This window comes from Macrobrachium nipponense, chromosome 2 (genome assembly GCF_015104395.2).
Source record: "Macrobrachium nipponense isolate FS-2020 chromosome 2, ASM1510439v2, whole genome shotgun sequence".
NCBI classification, from domain to species: domain Eukaryota; kingdom Metazoa; phylum Arthropoda; class Malacostraca; order Decapoda; family Palaemonidae; genus Macrobrachium; species Macrobrachium nipponense.
This window is the reverse complement of record NC_087201.1, coordinates 107,731,685-107,750,254: the sequence shown is the minus strand read 5'-3', so window position 1 is coordinate 107,750,254 and position 18,570 is coordinate 107,731,685. Positions and strand designations below refer to the sequence as shown.

At 35.6% G+C, this 18,570-nt stretch overlaps 1 protein-coding gene across 1 annotated transcript in view; it reads right to left on the bottom strand.

Moving 5' to 3' along the window:
- The window catches only part of LOC135221274 (protein slit-like), a 345,812-nt gene that overhangs the window by 12,204 nt on the left and 315,038 nt on the right, over positions 1 to 18,570 (bottom strand). Inside the window, exons 16-33 of the mRNA XM_064259087.1 lie at positions 15,311 to 15,382; positions 14,419 to 14,576; positions 13,256 to 13,406; positions 12,624 to 12,770; positions 11,067 to 11,138; positions 9,599 to 9,670; positions 8,743 to 8,903; positions 8,418 to 8,562; positions 7,830 to 7,901; positions 5,769 to 5,840; positions 5,444 to 5,587; positions 4,432 to 4,595; positions 2,961 to 3,177; positions 2,376 to 2,685; positions 2,066 to 2,264; positions 1,643 to 1,880; positions 1,218 to 1,441; positions 882 to 1,058 (exon numbers count right to left, since the gene is read on the bottom strand). Of these exons, the coding sequence (XP_064115157.1) occupies positions 882 to 1,058; positions 1,218 to 1,441; positions 1,643 to 1,880; positions 2,066 to 2,264; positions 2,376 to 2,685; positions 2,961 to 3,177; positions 4,432 to 4,595; positions 5,444 to 5,587; positions 5,769 to 5,840; positions 7,830 to 7,901; positions 8,418 to 8,562; positions 8,743 to 8,903; positions 9,599 to 9,670; positions 11,067 to 11,138; positions 12,624 to 12,770; positions 13,256 to 13,406; positions 14,419 to 14,576; positions 15,311 to 15,382 (2,795 nt within the window). The remainder of the gene's footprint in view (positions 1 to 881; positions 1,059 to 1,217; positions 1,442 to 1,642; positions 1,881 to 2,065; positions 2,265 to 2,375; positions 2,686 to 2,960; positions 3,178 to 4,431; positions 4,596 to 5,443; positions 5,588 to 5,768; positions 5,841 to 7,829; positions 7,902 to 8,417; positions 8,563 to 8,742; positions 8,904 to 9,598; positions 9,671 to 11,066; positions 11,139 to 12,623; positions 12,771 to 13,255; positions 13,407 to 14,418; positions 14,577 to 15,310; positions 15,383 to 18,570) is intronic.

The window sequence follows — 18,570 nt, the reverse complement described above, 5'->3', positions numbered from 1 at the left end:
CGATTAAGAAGGAATATTAGACAAAATGTATGTTAAGTATACACCTGATCAAGGGTCTCACAATATGAAATGGTGCAGTATGCTATATAGGTAACTGTAACTTACTCTAACTGACATTCCTTGAAATATCTAACTAAAAGATAGAGTGCTTTAGAAAGCTGAAGTGTGTTTTTTTGTATCACACACAATTTCCCTTTACCAAGAAGTAATAAAGCTTTAAAAGTGCACAAAGAATTGTATCATCACTAAAGCTTACTTTAGTAATAACTGTCAATGTATCAGTTCTTAGTTCTTAGCAGAATAAAGTTTCGAGTTCACGATCAAAAAGATTTCTAAAGTATAGCTATTCAGCAGAGCTGAGCTGACTAGTAATAGCGCTATTAGCTCCACAATGATAAAAGGCTGAAATGTATAGTATGTATATATAAAAAACAGTACATATATATAAAAAAAACAGTACACAATTATGGTACTGCTTTCAGCATAAAACAGAAATGAAATGTTAACAGGTGTGGTTTGGAATTAGAACATACTTCACTATAAGGACTCGTTTGATCTTCACTCCATTACATTACTTGTTTTCAGTGAAAGCGTGGCACTTAAAAACAGCATTTCACTTATAACCCAGTTTTATTTTAATTTCCATAAATATCCAAATTGTACATAAACCTTGAAATATTTCAAATGACTCAAATACCACTAAACTCTGGTTTCACTGTTGAGAGGGAAAACCTAATCTCCAGATTTTCTCTAGTCAGCAGCTCTAAAAACTCTAGATCACAGGTTTCATACATCAATCCTGACCAAAGCCATTAAAAATCTAAAGTCAACACTAAACATATACTATGTACCGTATCATTTACACGGTAGTTTTTACCTACCTTTTGTGATTTGTGGTTTCATGACAGTGGCCGGAGGTTTTGCAACACTATGGCTCGGTCGGGGGGCCCCTTGATCTCTCTGTTCAGCATCTCCACATCCAGGTAGAACTTTGTTCTGTTTTTCACTGTCTGCGAGATCTTGAACGCGCCCATTAACTTGTACTTGACTCATGCATCCTGTCAGGTCAACCACATAAATATGAGAAAGGAATGCCAATGTGCAACACTTTTATAACACAGGAATTTGTGGAATATTGTAAAACTTTAAAAATGAATTCATGAGCATCCCTAGCACTCTTGGAAAATTTGTAATTTAAACACGAGAAAATGACTTACCTCTGAAGCTCGAGGAATTCCTTAAGTGCCACTGAGCTTGCGCATGTTTGGCTATTTCTGCAGGGACACCACCAAGGAACAATGGTGTATCTGACTCCAGGTATTCTTGGTCTCCAGCATTGATCATTGATCGGGCAACGCCACCATCCACTCGCAACGTGAAATTCTGCCTTTCGGAGAGTAGTTCAACAGTGTGCTCGGATTCATCGCTGACTAATTCATAGCTGTTAAATAAGAAAAAGAATGAAAAAGTCCTTTCTCTTCTAAATCTGTCATAATCAAGATTAGTGTATTCAGAATCTACAAAAATATAACATTAAATTTAATTCCCGTGATAGTATGGGGTATTATACAGTAAATTAGAAATAAGTAATTTAGTTACTTCAAAAACGATGAAGCTCTTTTTCCAAAAGAATATTTCTTACCTGAACATTGTAGATGCAGGATGATTGCCAACATCATAGCTAATACGAAGCCGTCCTTTAAACACTTCAACTGCCAAGTGCTGTCTATCTTTTCCATGGTAGACTAACACACCATTAGCGCTTTTTGTTGTAAAGCTAATGGTTATGTTAATTGAAGGCTTCAGAGGGGGTGTAATTACTTGCACGAAGCTGCCTGAATCTATGAAGTTTACCGCTGTCATATGCTGACAATATTTACCTGAGTACATCAAATGGAGTATTATACATTGTTGATATATGCTGATATGTATCACAAGTATAAAAACGAATCTAATGCAACATATTTCATAATGTTGCAAACCTACTCAACATTATGAAATATGGTCTTATTCTAATAAAATGGAAGGTTATGAATGTCTCTTGAACTAGTCTCTGCATCCTTACCCGAGTATCCAGGTGAACATTTACAGACGTATTCCATTTCTCCACGTGGGACGACGCAGACTCCGTGACGGCAATCATGTTGTAGACAAGGTTCTGTTTGCAAGAGAACTGAAGGTCCCAGTTCACAATACCGACCGCTCCAATCCCCAGAACACTTACACTCGTAGTCCCCAATACCATCTACGCACTGACCTCCATTCTGTGGACAGAGTGATATAAATGATTAAGTTATTAATCATACAATAACACTGTACCACACCACCCGACTGGACTATAATAATAGTAAGCTTCACCATACATTAAACATTACCTGGCACATATTATTGAGACAGTCATCCAGATTTTCTGTGCAATTGCTTCCTGACCAGCCAACGCTGCACTGACATTCGTATCCAGTTCCATGGTCGATGCAACTGGCGCCATTCTTGCAAGGATTAAATTCTTTGGAACAAAAGGCAATCTTCTTCTCGCAGTATTCACCAGTGTAGCCTGGTAGACAAGTGCAAGAGTAGGAACTAATGCCATCAACGCAAGCAGCTCCATTCTCGCATTTATTGCTAGAACAATCGTCAATATTGACTTCGCATCGTCCGCCCTCAAAACCGTTGGGGCAGTGGCACCTGTGCGAAATCAAAATGACATTATATACAATACTATCTTTATCAAAACACATTTAATTATTGCTTTTCTAGTGTTGGTAAAATACGTACTGTAGTTTTACCAGAAAACACAACTTATTGCGTAATAATGGCACAATGACAAAGTATATAGACTATCTGATTTATCAAAAAGCATACAAGTTTCATTTTTACAGAATAGTATAGATGAAGGATTATAGTATTATCTCTTTCTGAAATAAAAACTTAACTAATTGTCTGTGACAGGGATGACTTACGCATATCTTCCAGTTTCGAAAACTTTACATGTCCCTCCATTATCACACGGGTTGCCATAGCAAGCATCAATCTTGTACTGGCATTCTAGTCCGTGGAAACCTGGCGGACAAAGGCATTCATATTCCTGCCCTGGACCGGACCTGCAAGTTCCACCATTCTGGCATGGTCGAGTGTAACATAGATCACACTTTGCTAACACTTCGTCCGGAACCCTCTCTGATAAGAAAGGAAGAGATTCAGTTACTATGTTTACTAAACTTAGGATGCAATGTACACAGGTAATAAATCGGATGCAATCTATTTCTTTTCAACGTGACAACATTGCAAAAAGCTTTACAAGAATGGATAGATTAAAGGAGTTTAAACAAATCTGAACATCACTGCAGAAAATGATAAATACACTCTCAATTTAAATCATCTGTAAAGCTACAATGGTATTTGAAGAGCAAGTATAGCAAGAAGCTTAGTTACTGCATAATGATAATAATGACCTCTTTAATTGCCCATTAGCCAACTATAGACTTCATTGCCTTATTTACTCATAGGTGTACACCCTAGTCTGTAATCATCCCTTTGTTTAGTATATATATATCATATATATATATATATATATATATATATATATATATATATATATATACACACATATATATATATATATATATACGTATATATATTATTAAAATTGGCGAAGTTATGCAAAAAAAAATTAATAATAGATGCAACTCATTCTAAAATTAGATGTAACCTGACTTCTTCAGATATCTCACATAAAGTGTTAAACTACAAATAACAAAATTATGAAAAAGTAGAAGTAATGAAGGGAAACAAAGAAAAAATAAACTCGTTTTCACAAAAGGGAAAGAACTGCACTGAGAAAAATATTCACTTATGAAGTTACACAAATTCAGGTTAAGCCTTAATAAGTATATAATAAAGTTACAAATATGCTTATACAGTATTGCAACGTGCATTGTTATACTAAGATTAAGATCTAAATTACATCAATGCAGCACATTGCACACATCATTGCTGTGAGGGAGTCACGGCCTGACTTAAAGATTTATGAAAGCTTATCTCTTGATGTTAGGTTTTATTTACTTGCCTTATTTTAACATGGCAAAATAATGGGCTTTCTAGACAAGAATGAATAGAAATGGAATGAATATGCAACATTTAACTGCATTTGTGTCCTATTCTTTGCTTATAAATGCTCTCAACTGTGCGAAATCTCTAATCAAATTTCTACCTGCTTATCTTATACTCATCATTCTTAAACAAGCACTATAATATCTAAGGCTAACTCTACGTACCTGAATTTATTAACATACTATAGTATTTGAAAATCTGACTCAAAACTGTTCCATAAATTATGAAAAAATTTATGGTACACCTCCATATTTTTACTTAAAATTAATTGATGAAATTAAGATTTTGAAGCAGCTCACAAGGGCGGGTATCTCTACTCACCCGTACACTGAAACATCTCTGGGGGCGTCGTAAGGATGAGCTTATCCCGCATGGGCCTGGGCTCAGCGCACCGGGCAATCCCAGGCTCAACGAAATCTCCTTTCACCCACTTGGAAAGCCATCCTAATGAGCAGTCACAATACAGGGGATTTGCACCTAAAGCTCTGTAAAGGGATGAAAAAACAAAACAAAAGAAGCGTAACTCTCAATTAATCAGGAAACTACATCATACATTTCAACTGCACATTTAGAGCATTGCTATAAGCTATGTGCACTGTCTGTTCCTCAGATAACTTTTACATCTACTCATGAAAGAAACTATTCGTTCTCTCTCTTCTTTGTAGAAGACATGTTTTGCATAATGCTTCACTTCCTTCATAATCCCAACTTGCATTACAGATCAATAATTACTCTTTCTGTTCGTCTGTTGGGGATTAACTAAACACAGGATATGGTACTCTGGATTAAAAAGATATGGCAAATCCTGGCTTGGTAAACTTTGGAGAAATACGATGTGGTAAACTCTAGAGTTATATGGTTAATTCCAGAGTACCTTATACGCTTTCTACCACAGCATCAAGGACCATAGTCATTGCAGCACTATCTTACACAAATCAACAAATCAGTCAGTGTATTTATAAACTGTTAAACGGAATGCACTGGCAGTACACAAAGAAAAATATGTGCACTGAACAGGTATTATGCTAGCCTTTTTTAATAATGATAATTCTATTAATAAGGATAAAAAAACAATGAATTCTAATGGTCCTAATGCAGTTTCATTACAAGAATTACACAACAGTTTCCACTATTACCTCTCATCATTATTCAATATAAATATATATATATATATATATACGTCGGTTGATAAAACCGCCTTCAATTTTCACAATACAGATATATATATATATATATATATATATATATATATATATATATATATATATATATATATATATATATAAAACTACCTTAAAAACAATAATGCAATAGTTATCATTCATTGACTTACATATGAGTAATTGCCTCAAGGTCTCTGAATGTGCCCTCAGGGATGAATGAAACGTCATTGCCGTGCAGTGAAAGTATTCGAAGTGATTTGAGACCAATCAGCGCATCCCTCTCCATGCAGCCGAGCTTGTTGTATGATACGATGCTTTGGGAGGAAGTCACTCTCATTAAATTCTGTTACAAATGCAATATACGCCTCACCCATTCCTTAAAATTCATTGACAACTTGATGTTCATTATTATAAAATTCACTTTATAGAGCTGTTATCATATGTATATTGGAATGCTGTCACTTATCAAAAAGAGATGTCTTGATATATACTTACAGAGTTGATAGCTGAGTTAATTCAGAAAATGTTTTGTTGGACAGGATAGTAATCTGATTGTTGCTGAGATCCCTGCAAAGAGAAGAATTGTAAGTACAGATTTCACAATTGCCAAATAATAGAAATGAATTATAAAAATTAAATAAACAATGAATGTCCAGCTTATTTATAAATTCTAGCTTAACTCTGGAAAGAATAAAAAGCTATTTTGTTCTATTGATATTTCTGTGCATGACTTACGCTGTATCACTGATGATGTAATAATTATAATTGACGTGCAAAATGACATGACCCAAGACATGCACTTTACTGAATACGCCAATATTCATATTGGTGAAAATAAAAAGTTCTTCAGAACGGAATGAGGTTAATGGCCATATAGTGACAAAGAATGCTCCATTAAGCAGCTGGCTAATAAGACGGTAAATAAATAAAAAGAGGACGTAAAATAAAATTTTGTTAAATCAAAAGTGATACGATCAACTTACAGGTTATATAAAGCATGGCTGTGTAACCGACTGAAAAAAAAATATAGTGCATACAGAGGGAATTAGAGGATTAAAATAACTGAGAGAAGAACCAGTAGAAGCAATTTTTTTTTTCATAAATTAACTTATACTCTTGATATATATTTTCAATAAAATCGGTGCTTTTTACAGCAAACTCTTCGGAGACGCCCGTATGAATAACACCTTGATAATACTTATAAAAATAACGAAAGCAGTGGTTACACATCTACCAATTATCGAAACTGACACACTACTAAGGATCATTACAGAAACTGCTGCCTGCATCGCTCTTACACTTTCTATTAAAATAATCGATTTGACGGCAATGGTCTCCGATACTTTAGTCAACTACTTTACATAGTTGACGACCGATAAAACATATGTCTGATTTCAGTTCAATACAATACTTTTCCTGACTTAATTTTTAACTAATGTGACGTTTCAGAAATAAATTAAACTAGAAGTTTCAGAGGATTAGCGTCAAGATGATTCATTTCATAAAGAAGGCTAATTCTTAATTTGGTGTTGATTTCATTTACTTGAAAGCAGATGGCAAAAGGAATGTTTCCTAACAAGAGCATTTGGAGATTGCAGGCCTCAGATATGACTACCAAATAAGACTGAGCCATTTTCTTTACCAGCGCGGTTCTTAGGCGTAGCAGTCTTCGACAGAGAGAGAGAGAGAGAGAGAGAGAGAGAGAGAGAGAGAGAGAGAGAGAGCCTATAAGGTCCCTTCTTTCCGAAATTTGGTCTTGTCTCTCTCAAAATTTAATCACCTATGTCAGTCACGGTCGCCACCTTTCGGTAGAAATTTCATGAAAATTTGCTGGAACATTTTTGTATATTCCTGCTAATCGCTGACACTCACAGACACACACACACACACACACACACACACACACACACAAAACAACCACGCAGACACAAAAGGGATGTTCTTTCATAAGCGATGTTAAATTCCGTCATATACTTTCATCCACATCTAAGAGCTCTGGGAAGTTGAACAAACGAATCTTTGAGAGGGATGAGAACATGGCAACCCATCTTCACGCAGGAAAACCAAGTATAAGTCGTGCTGTGTAAACTATTTTTAGTCCACTATTTTGACACAATCGAAATACTGAGAGAGTAAAACCTCAAATGATCACTTTTGGCAGAGCTTCTATGGACAGCAAAGAAATTGCTCCCATAATCTTTTTTATAATAACAGAAAAAGATACTGGGAGATCTAATGTTAGAGTAGAATATGTTCAATAAAAAAAAATTAGAATACGGTGCCAATCAGGAATGGACAGAAATTTAGTAAGGAGGTGCAATACTAAGTAAATATCAGGATAATTATTAAGAATGACAAAATCTAATGACCTTAGAGAGGACAGCCAAAGCTGATAATAAATGAACAAATCACTGCTAATGATAACTTATGGAATTGGCAGTTTAGATATGAGATGTATTATGTGATTTCAAAAACCTATGATGAAAACTTTGAATGTGATGTGACAATAGTGAAATCTTAGTGCAACAACTAACAAGTCAAAGTATTTTTACTCACAGTCGTTTCAGAACCTTCAGATGTTTCAGCCTTTCTGGATCGATGGACTTGATTTCATTCACATCAAGGTATCTAAAAGAAAACAGTACTATTACTATTCTTATATTCTACAGAGTATGTCGAAAAAATTGAATTGTATTATGTTGTTTGAAAGGATGGCATTACAACACAACTGACCATAAAATCTTTAATCAGCTTCTATAACAAAAAGGTCAGTAGGCCTATACATACAACGTATGTGTGTTTCGAGTATAAAAACTAAATTAATTTACAAACATACCCATAATCAAGAGGCACTTAAATTATATCCAAGCACTATAGTTTTCAAGTAAAATATCTACAAAATACTTCACTCATTAAGTAACCATCATTTGTCCGACTTATACAAGAAAACGACAATGAAATTATTTATGGTATTTCAATTATAATACTGCTAGGTTACTTATAACTTTTCCACCTCATCAAAATTACTTTACACGAATTATGTAAGTCAACAACAAATTACTTAAAATGTATAGTATCAACAGAGAATGTCTAAATAATAATGAAAAATTTTCTTTTCTTTTTATGTCCACGAAGATTACTTACAATTCTGAGGTGTCCGGTGGAATCCCTCGAGGAATCTGAGTGAGATGCGCCCTAGAACACCGAACCACAGTGTTTCGACAATCACACTCAGGGGGGCAATATACAGAGCCAGCACATTCCTCTTCATCGTCCTCTCGTCCCGAATCTTTGTCAAACATAAAAGAATACCCCTCAGTTCCCCAGCTCGATGACCAAGCATACTAGACCACCAAGGCCGCAAAAATGACCAAACTCTCACTACCGTCCTTACTACAAAATTAATCAAGTAAAAATGCAAAAAAGAACATTCAGAGGATGAGCCCCAGCAGGGGACAACCGAGCTCACCTTGGCAAGTTAACAGATGAGGCTGTACTTTAGTAATGGCAACATCTCTGAGAATCTCAGGGAGATGACATGTAGGAACTGCAGCGGCATCTTTCTCTGCTACCCATCTCGATAACCAGGATGATCGACAATCGCAGTTTAGAGGGTTCGAAGAAATATCACTGGAGGAATGGACAAGAATATTAATATCAAATCTTCCACGGAGCTACAAACGCTAGCGTAATCCACTTGATGGAATCTAGAAGGAGCAACATTTGCAGTTATCAACATATTCCATTCAAAAGTTTATAAGTCCATCTTGATAAAATACACTTCTCAAGTTCAAAAAGTACCACATGAATTTTACGCTTAAAGTTTCAAGTCTTGAGGAATTCGGTAAAAATCAGGACTGAAGAAAAATCAGCGACCACAGGAACACGTGTAAATGATCAAGGAAAAGCAACTATATAATTAAAATATTCAAATGAAATGATGACATAATAAAAAGAATGGTACTGCTCAGGAAGCAGATCATCATAGTGATTTTCTAGGCTCTTAGATATGGGTGTTAAGGTAACTTGAAAACCTGAGAATTATTTTGAAGTGAAACAATAAAAAAAACAGTGCAATTGTACAACGCTGCTTTCTGCATGCTAAAACAGTTTAATAAAAAAAATACCGGACACTGACTCGTTAGCATAAGAATGGCATGTACAACGTAACACGTTAGGAGAAAAAAAAATCACTGAAATTTTAGACCATTCTAAACTCAAACAGGTGAAGAACATCATTTTACGGAGCAACTATACTAATACTGCAAACTTTTTCGAGATTTCTGTTTCTAAATTCAATGGAAAGATCATTTCAAAGTACTTACAGATCTGTGAGCCTTGGAAGATGCTCAATAATTTTGCTGGAGAGGCAGGAGATGTGATTCCCTGAGAGATCTCTGCAAGAACAGCATTGAATTGTATAATTTCTGTTACAGTCAGCAGCCTGTAGTACACTTCTATTTTCTGGTATTCATGTCAATAAATATATTTCAACAGTTACACATTATCAGTTCATATATATTAGAAGAAATAACAAAGAAACTGAAAAAAAATCAATATAAGTTTCCGAATTCCCTGTTAAAAGATCAAGAAACTGTGGGTTGCATATACTACCAGAATTTATTAAATATTTTTCGTGAAGGCAAAGTATATATGTTGTGTCATACTTCCGCCTTTCACGAAAATAAAAACAAGTCAGGGTTAATCACATAACACACAACAGAGCATTCATTAGCGGTAAGCAGCAAATACCTAATGGCCAGTCCCTGTGAACTTATCCTATTCTAAGATACTGAGCAGAACTACGTTTAGTATATCTGTATGATCTAGTATCTCAGCCAAGCTTTTGAAAATTTCGCCATCACCTTCCCTAAAGAATTACTTTGATATATGTCTCCAGATCAGATAGTGTCTTAGCTATTAAGTTACGATTTGTTCTGTTACTCAGCTATTACAATATTTTGTTACTCATATCTTTGTCTAGCCAGAAATTTCGCCAGGAGAAAATTCAGAGACAAGCACAGATACTGGACACTAGCTGATCTGTAAATCTGGTTAAAGCCTGTTAGATAAAGGATTTAAAAATAACATCTTAACCAATGGCACAGATTCATAGGCACTAACATAAAGCTGAGCTTTTCTGGATAACAGTCTATCTCTTTACACTCACATGCCTGAATGCTACTAATTAGTGCAATAAACAACACACGGAAACACTGCACAGCATCCATATCAAAATACATTATGTTTGAGTTTTCTTGAAATTGGTTAGTGGCCTGCTAAGTCTTTGAGCCATCAACCCAAACAGAAGTAACGCAAAAGTTCTGTACAGTGGCTGTTCTCATATGTACACTAAGTATGAGAAAGCTACACTTTTTTTTTAATAGAATATATAAAGCACTGCTCTTTGGGAGTATATGAAGGTATGTAGCTTACGCTTAAAGAGCACTAGTAATATAACTCTCAGAGCATGTGGCCTGCAAGTTTCTAGAACTGTGAGAAAAAGCTAACCCATAACTCCAAAAGACGTGAAATTCTTCATATCTTTCCCTTCTCATGGCTTCCATATTTACACTGCGGCAACAGAAAGCATAACAACTGAGAGGTAGAGTTCTATCAACTCTCGCATCTTTAACTTGCGCAAGCAAAATTAATCTACGATACTGAAAAACCTCTCAGCCATTATAGGCAAAAGATATAATGAATTTGAGCACGTTTATATTATATAACAGAGACAAGCACTACACGAGGAAACCACTAAAGAGCCAACTAGCGACGAGCCTGGCGACTTACAGCTGGGTCAGGGCCCTCAACCTTCTTGTTACACTCTCAGGCATCTGTGTCAGTTTGTTGTGGGACACATTGCTGCAATGAGAGACTCCAAGATTTACCGTTAAACATCACTAACTAACCTCGCTAGTATCTGCCAAATTAATATTTTCTGATCACGGGCAGACTCTCCTGTGCATTACCAACCATCATGCAGAGTCACTTTGACGTTACAGTGCACCCTTTGGAAATATCTATATAGAATATACTGTATATACCATGATGCTTGAAATCTACGTATACTCGTGAAAGACTGATATGACTGCAAGTATTTCTAACTACAGTAAAAATAGGATCACTTTGGGAAGCAATAAGGTCGTAGTCTTGCTCAACCCCTTTGGCCACTTTCAAAATACCGCGCTTATACCAATTCTTCGATGACTTGTCTATTGCCTTGAAGTTTGAAGTCAGCATACGTACATGGCGAGGTCAAATGGACAGAGTACATACCATAGCCGAGGCGAGCGAGTCAGAAGATTTCATTATCGTGCCCTGGCAACCAACTGGTGAGGGAACAAACGCTCTCTTGATTGGTAGGTTACCAGAACATGATGACGAAACCTTGAGATTCGCTGGCCGCGGCTACAGTAACGGAGATATCTACTTGAAGAATCCTTAGTCTCAACAAATCTACTCCAAAAAGTGATTTTGCTATTTCAAAAAAATCGGATAATATACATTAACAAACATTCTTGACATGCGTTAGTTTCACTCATATCAGAAAGCTTCAGGGTTCTGCAAGACCATTTTATCAAATGCAAGACTGCTCTATTCGTTATGAAAAAAAAATGTATTACGGAAAAATAATACTACATGATTGCTGGTATACAAAAAAATTTTGATCGCTATTCTAAATCATGAAAAGTGGCTATGAGAATATGCCTCATAAAATCTCTCGCTAGAATATACTTATATGGGAAACATGAATAAATTAATTTTCTCAATAGAAATATATTTCATGCGGTTACATTTCTACCACTGGAATGAGCTGGGTTCAGAGAAATAACTGAAGGCAACAGATTTTATTGGCACATCAGATACTGCAAAAATCCTGAAATAGCCTTGGTGAACCTTCATATCTTAAAATGCATGGTGAACCTTGTACTTTAAATGCATGTAAACCCAGCCATACAAATGGCGTCTACAACAAAGAGGTTCGTTGCTCGAACCTTTCTACTACTCCGCTAAAGCACCAACCAAAAGCATCCACTTCTCCGAATTAGATATTGTTGAAGCTGTCATGGTGTTACCCAATCCAATAGAAGCAAGCTTAAAATGTTTGTTGTTGATGGTGGCCCCCGACTTCAGCGGAGACGCAATGACAATGGCGAAAGATTGAAGGCAACATTGGAAACATGACTGATGTCCTTTCAACTCAACAAACAACAGTAAATAAACTGTCGCCATATCCTCAAAACATTCCCCATGAATAATGACTGAATGACATCTATACAACAGTGTATCTACAAGCTTGCTATGGAATGGGCATGATGGGATCTTTCGGAACTTGGAAAGACTTACAGGTTGGCGAGAGATCTGGCGCCCCTGAAGAAATCTGCGGTCAGTCCCGTGAGGCGATTATGAGAAAGGTCTAAATGTGTTAGATCCTTGAGGCGCATGAAGAGCGTCGATCCCTCCAGAGAGAAGAGCTGGTTATAACTCAGATCCCTGGAAAAGTAATAACCTTAACTATAAATACTGCAATGACCTTTATTTGCATTCCTAAAATAAAATATCAAAGGGTGAAGATCCATATGAAGCGGCGTTCTCAAGGCACTGCCAAATGGTACTCTGCATAAAAATACTAGGGGAATGAAGTTTTCTTGAATTATACAATATTAAGGTAAAATGTATCTTGAAAAAATGGGAGGTATTATACGAAAAAGAAATATATATTCACATGTCTACTATGCCGTTACCAAAATAGAATAAGACAGAAAAACGCCTTATACTTATCTATTAGTAGAAAAACGAAATATTACAATTCCGAATACAAGATCGAGACAAATTTAGGTCAATACTTATGTAATCCAAATGTAAAAAGTTAAAATACAACAATAAATCAACGGAGTGGATATCAGTGGACGAGGGAAAATGTTCAAAACATTCAAAAATAGGTTTATAGGTGAAAAATGAGCGGAGCGTTAACTCACAGAGTGGTGGAAGCAGTTGGCAAATTGGTAGGAATCTCCGTGAGATCTCGACCAGAGCAGTCCAGGCGAGTACCATCACATCGGCAGCTGGCAGGACAAAGGTCAGCCTCATCACAACGGCCATTGTATTTTGATCTTAATTCATCAGTGCCTGTGAATTCAGAAGGTTGACCCGGTTGTAATCCAGCCTCAAAAGGAAGTCATATGTGGAACGTCATTTGTGACATTCTACGGACATCGAAAGAAAAAGTATTTACAAATATTTTCACTTACCTATTAGTATAACATTTATGTTACTTGCATTATATGGGACTCATTTAAGGAAAGTACCACCGTCATTCTCCAAATACGCCTTTTATCATACATTCTGTAATTCTGTATATAACTTTACGATTTAAGACAACAGACATAGATAGTAAGTTGCACTGTCTGCTCTCAGAATCACTCGTCATCCAAAGGTAGATAATCCGATTCAGTACCTTTCGGAAAAATGACAATTAGATTTACTTGATTTACTTATAAAACTGAAAGCAGGAACTCATCAACAACTGGTCATTAGTTTAGATCATAGTAATAATCGAATTCTGTTATTTTCTCCCCTCTGTACAACCAGCTACTTATCCATTACCTATGTCTGATAGCTTGTCTTTAATTAAAATACCAAATGCATACTGAGGACGCAGAATTAAAACAGAAATATCGTAAATTCCAAATATTTATCCAGAAGTATAATCAGCACCTAATATCTTTTTCTCAAATATTCAACTAAAAGCAGTTCCTCGTTGGACGAGTGGTTTACGTGCTTGCTTACTGATTCGGTAGTCCCGACTTCGATTCCCCGCTCTGCCAGCGTGGAATCAGAGGAATTTGTTTCTAGTGATTAAAAATTAATTTCTCGCTATAATGTGGTTCGGATCCCACAGTAAGCTGTAGGTTCCGTTCCTAGGTGACCAATTGGTTCCTAGCCACAAAAAAAATACCTCATTCTTCTGGCCAGCCTTAGGAGAGCTGTTAATCAGCTCAGTGGTCTGGTTAAACTAAGATATACTTAACTAAAAGCATGTCGAAAAGTTTCTTGAAATGTTACCTTTCGATTTAGTACAAATTCGAGGGTTGTCAATATCAAGGATAGAGAAAGACGACCTCTTCGACCAAATACTTACACTTGAAATTTTCAGACCTCAGTCTTCCAAAAGGTTTTCTGGAGAGTTTGGTTGGTTCCTGGCATCGCGCACCCGACGTTTCTATGGGGTTGTCTGCCAGGTAGGCGCTAAGCCAGCCCAAGTTGCAGTCACATATGAAAGGGTTGGCTCCCAGATGCCTGAAATAAAACGTTCCATAATACATTCGAACTGACTGCATGAAACAAAAGGCTGAAAGACTTAAGGCGGATGATGAGGTTCTAATATCATCAGTCTGGATGATCAGAGGATCAAGAAACCAAGTAATTCGTAAGATGCGATACGTCAAGCATCTAACAATTTCATGTCATTAAATTTAGACCCCACAAATTTATTTTATCTAGGTTACGTTGTTTACCAAAGATACCACTAATATATATAAATGAAAATAAAACAATACCGTACACTCTGAAAGAACCATTAACGATTGTGAAGTCAATCAGTACAGCAAGAGTTACACAAAGCTAGAGTAAAACACTGCCATTAAAAAACCAAGACCCTAAAATCAGTAATAAGTATGCTGGCTGAATTTTTAAATAACATCAATGATGAGAATCTGCAGTACAATACTGGGAAGATTATTTCAATTTGTCTTCCCCAGGTGTCACTGGCAGCTTTTCTTCACAGATCATGAAAAACAAAATATAATGTACACAATAACGTATTCGAAGGGAAAAGTCCATAAAAACGCAAAAGATTATATTCTATTGTTAAATGGAAACAAAAACCAGATGAATTTCAATTGCGGGAAGTTTTCTAGCAATATCTGTCCCCCTCTTCCAACGCGTCAACTTTCATTCAGAAACCCCATAAGTAATCCTATTTGTTCCTTAAACTCAACTCTTTTATGATGGTAAATAGAAATACAACTTACATTGTTTGAATATTGGTTAGCGGAAGGAACGTCCCGTTGCCCATCGACATAATCTGATTATCGTACAAAGACCTGGAAAGGAAATCAAATAAGATCAATGAAATGTATAAATACATGCGCGGCCATAAGACTGTTTATGTATATGTATACAAATACACACTCACACACACATATATATAATGTATATATTAATTGATGATACATAATATTAACAAGGGCAAGTTGAACGTTTTATTACGCAAGATTTCGAGGCATAAAAACTCATCATCAGGCTGAAATTGACAAAAAACATAAAAACAGTTAAAAATACAATAAAATATATTGTCTACCTAAACTTAATAAGAGGGAAAAATGAATAAAAAGATACTAGAATAAAATGCAGATGGAACCTCACACTGAAAAAGCTAATAAAACATAAAAGAAGAGAAAATATTTAACTAAAATAATATTCCAAATAAAAAATAGCAAGAAAAAAAAGAGAGAGAATTATAAACCTTAAAAACAAATATGATTGCTAACTGTTTACATGGAAAGCTGTTATTCAGCCCCGGTTTCATCTTCTTTATGAACAAAGACTAAAATTAGGAAGTCCAGTCTGTTCGAACAAATGAGTGTCTATACATAGTGCAAGCAACCGGGTTACTTAACGACCAACAGGCGCTCCAATTCAAAGCATCGTATCTCAAAAGACCTTGGATCATATGAGGTGGTATTCAGAACATATCTTCCTAAGAAGCTTTGGAAACTCTCGGCGTTTGCCATTTTTTCCAAACCTACAGATCTCTCTCTTCTAATAGGCAGGTTTATCGTTGCCCTTATGGTTAAGCTCCACTCTTCTTTTCTATCTACTTTCCTTGATATTTATATTATCAATTCTATTCTGAATTTGAATAGCAATCCGTAAAGTTTACGATAGTTAGATACAAGTTGTTACACGTAAATTAGAATATCATCATATGAATATAAAACGTTATCATACAGAGCAACCGAATGGTTTTGGTTAACGATGCTGCAGTTTGTGAGCCACTTCAGGTATCAATGTGAAAGTCTGTGATATTAAAGAGCAAGGTATGCTTGTTTTCGTGGTAGTAATAACTCATTCTCCACAAAATGTGTGATTCGACGGTTTGTGGAAACGCCGACTATATATATATTATATATATATATATATATATATATATATATATATATATATATATATATATATATATATATATATCACACACATACACACTATATATATATATAATAGTATATATATATAACATATAGTATATATATATATAATATATAATCTATATATATATATATATATATTATATATATACACACATACATACACACACACACACAACACACACACACACACACACACACACATATATATATATATATATATATATATATACACTACATACACACACACACACACACATATATATATATATATATACATATATAATAATTAATGAATAATATATATATCTATATATATATATATAATATATATATAAATATATATATATATATAAATAGGAGCCAGATACCGTATCACCAATTGTAATTTTCATACATTCTTACAGCGCAAACCTATATGTTAGCCTAATCTGGAATTTGTACATTAAACCTTTTAGATACCAGAAGAAATTACATAACTGGAGAGGAACTGGAGACACTAATCTCATGTAGACCTCAACGAAAGGCAGCTTCCACGACACCTGAGGAATAAGTTATCCTTGAACTTAGAGATGGTTTCTTTCGCGCAAGTCGGCGATTAATACATACTCGAAATTTGTCTTTATTTCATACAAGACCTAGTTCTACCCTAGAATGCATCCATATACTGAGTTTGCCGTCTAACGGCAATGAAATAATGAACTTTCGATTTTCTTCACGCTACAAAATGTAACGTCCTTCTTCCAGATTTTAATGAATGTGTTTGATTTGATTTTCGTCTGCCTTGCAACGAGTAAATTGTACTAGATTTGCTACCAAATTGTAGCCAAACAAACATGAGGCGTAATTCCAATATCCTCCAAGGATACAAATTGGCAGGGAAGAAGTAAAGGGATAATAAAAAAGTAAAAAAAAATCAATAATAGTAATTTCAATAACAGCAGTATTCGAAATAATAACAACAATATCACATTTTGCGTGGTCAGGGAAATCACCGTTAATTAAAAATGTTAAATTGAAATATTAACTAGATAAGCCGACGCCATACAGCCCATCACCGCATACTCAACCACAAACGAACGCAAAAACAAAAATAAATAAGTAAATGAAAAACAGAAAAACAATGTTCAAAGCAAAAATGCACGCAAAACCCATCGCCACTCGGGGCTATTATCGTTCGGCTACTGAATACTCGATCCTTCATTAAACAAATAATGAACATTCGAATGGAACCGTAAAATGAAGGCGGGGTGTTCGCCCCCTTGGAGGATAATGGGGGGCAAGGGTTGGCCGACCCCACACCCACCCCATCCCGAAGGATCAGGAAGTGCTGAGGTTGGTAGGAGGGGTGGGGGAGGTGGTTCACAATATAATAAAGGGTAACACAGGCAACTGTGTAGAGGTCATTATCGCCCGGCAGGTAATTATGTAGAACTTGAGTGATTATCATTAGCCATTTGTTTAATGAAGCGCCATTCGAGCAAGTCGGGAAAAGAGGGAGAGATTTGGAGCCTAAAATTGAAATAATGCGTTCTCGCAAAAGGCTGCATTTAATGGAGTTGCGATCAAATTGAATTTTTCGGCGTCGTCCATTTCGGTGCTGGCTTTAGATGATTTATGTTGGACACGAGTGCTTACATACACGGATTATGCATTGCATGAACTGCCATACATTTTGTAAGTAAACATACTAACACAAAAGTACAAAAACATAATTCAATTTAATAAACTTCCATGACAAAAGTGGACGCAATAACATCCTTGTACTAAAGTCTGTGTTAAATATTTGATGCTTCGTTCGTCCTAATGATATCAATAATAATGATGCAAACAACAATGAACACCATAAGCATCTTACCAATAAGCTTATTTTCCGGATCCGATTTCCCCCAGCAAAGTAAGAGGCAGCTATTAAATGTTCTCCCAAAAGCAAAATTTCAGCCGGTTATTGAACATGTTTCTGCATTAGTTTGCATACATATTTTTCAATCGATCACTCTAAAAAAGTGAAAATTCTGTCGATAATGTGTACTATTCCTGCGAAGAATTGTTACGAAATTACTTGTAGGAGATTGTGCTCAACT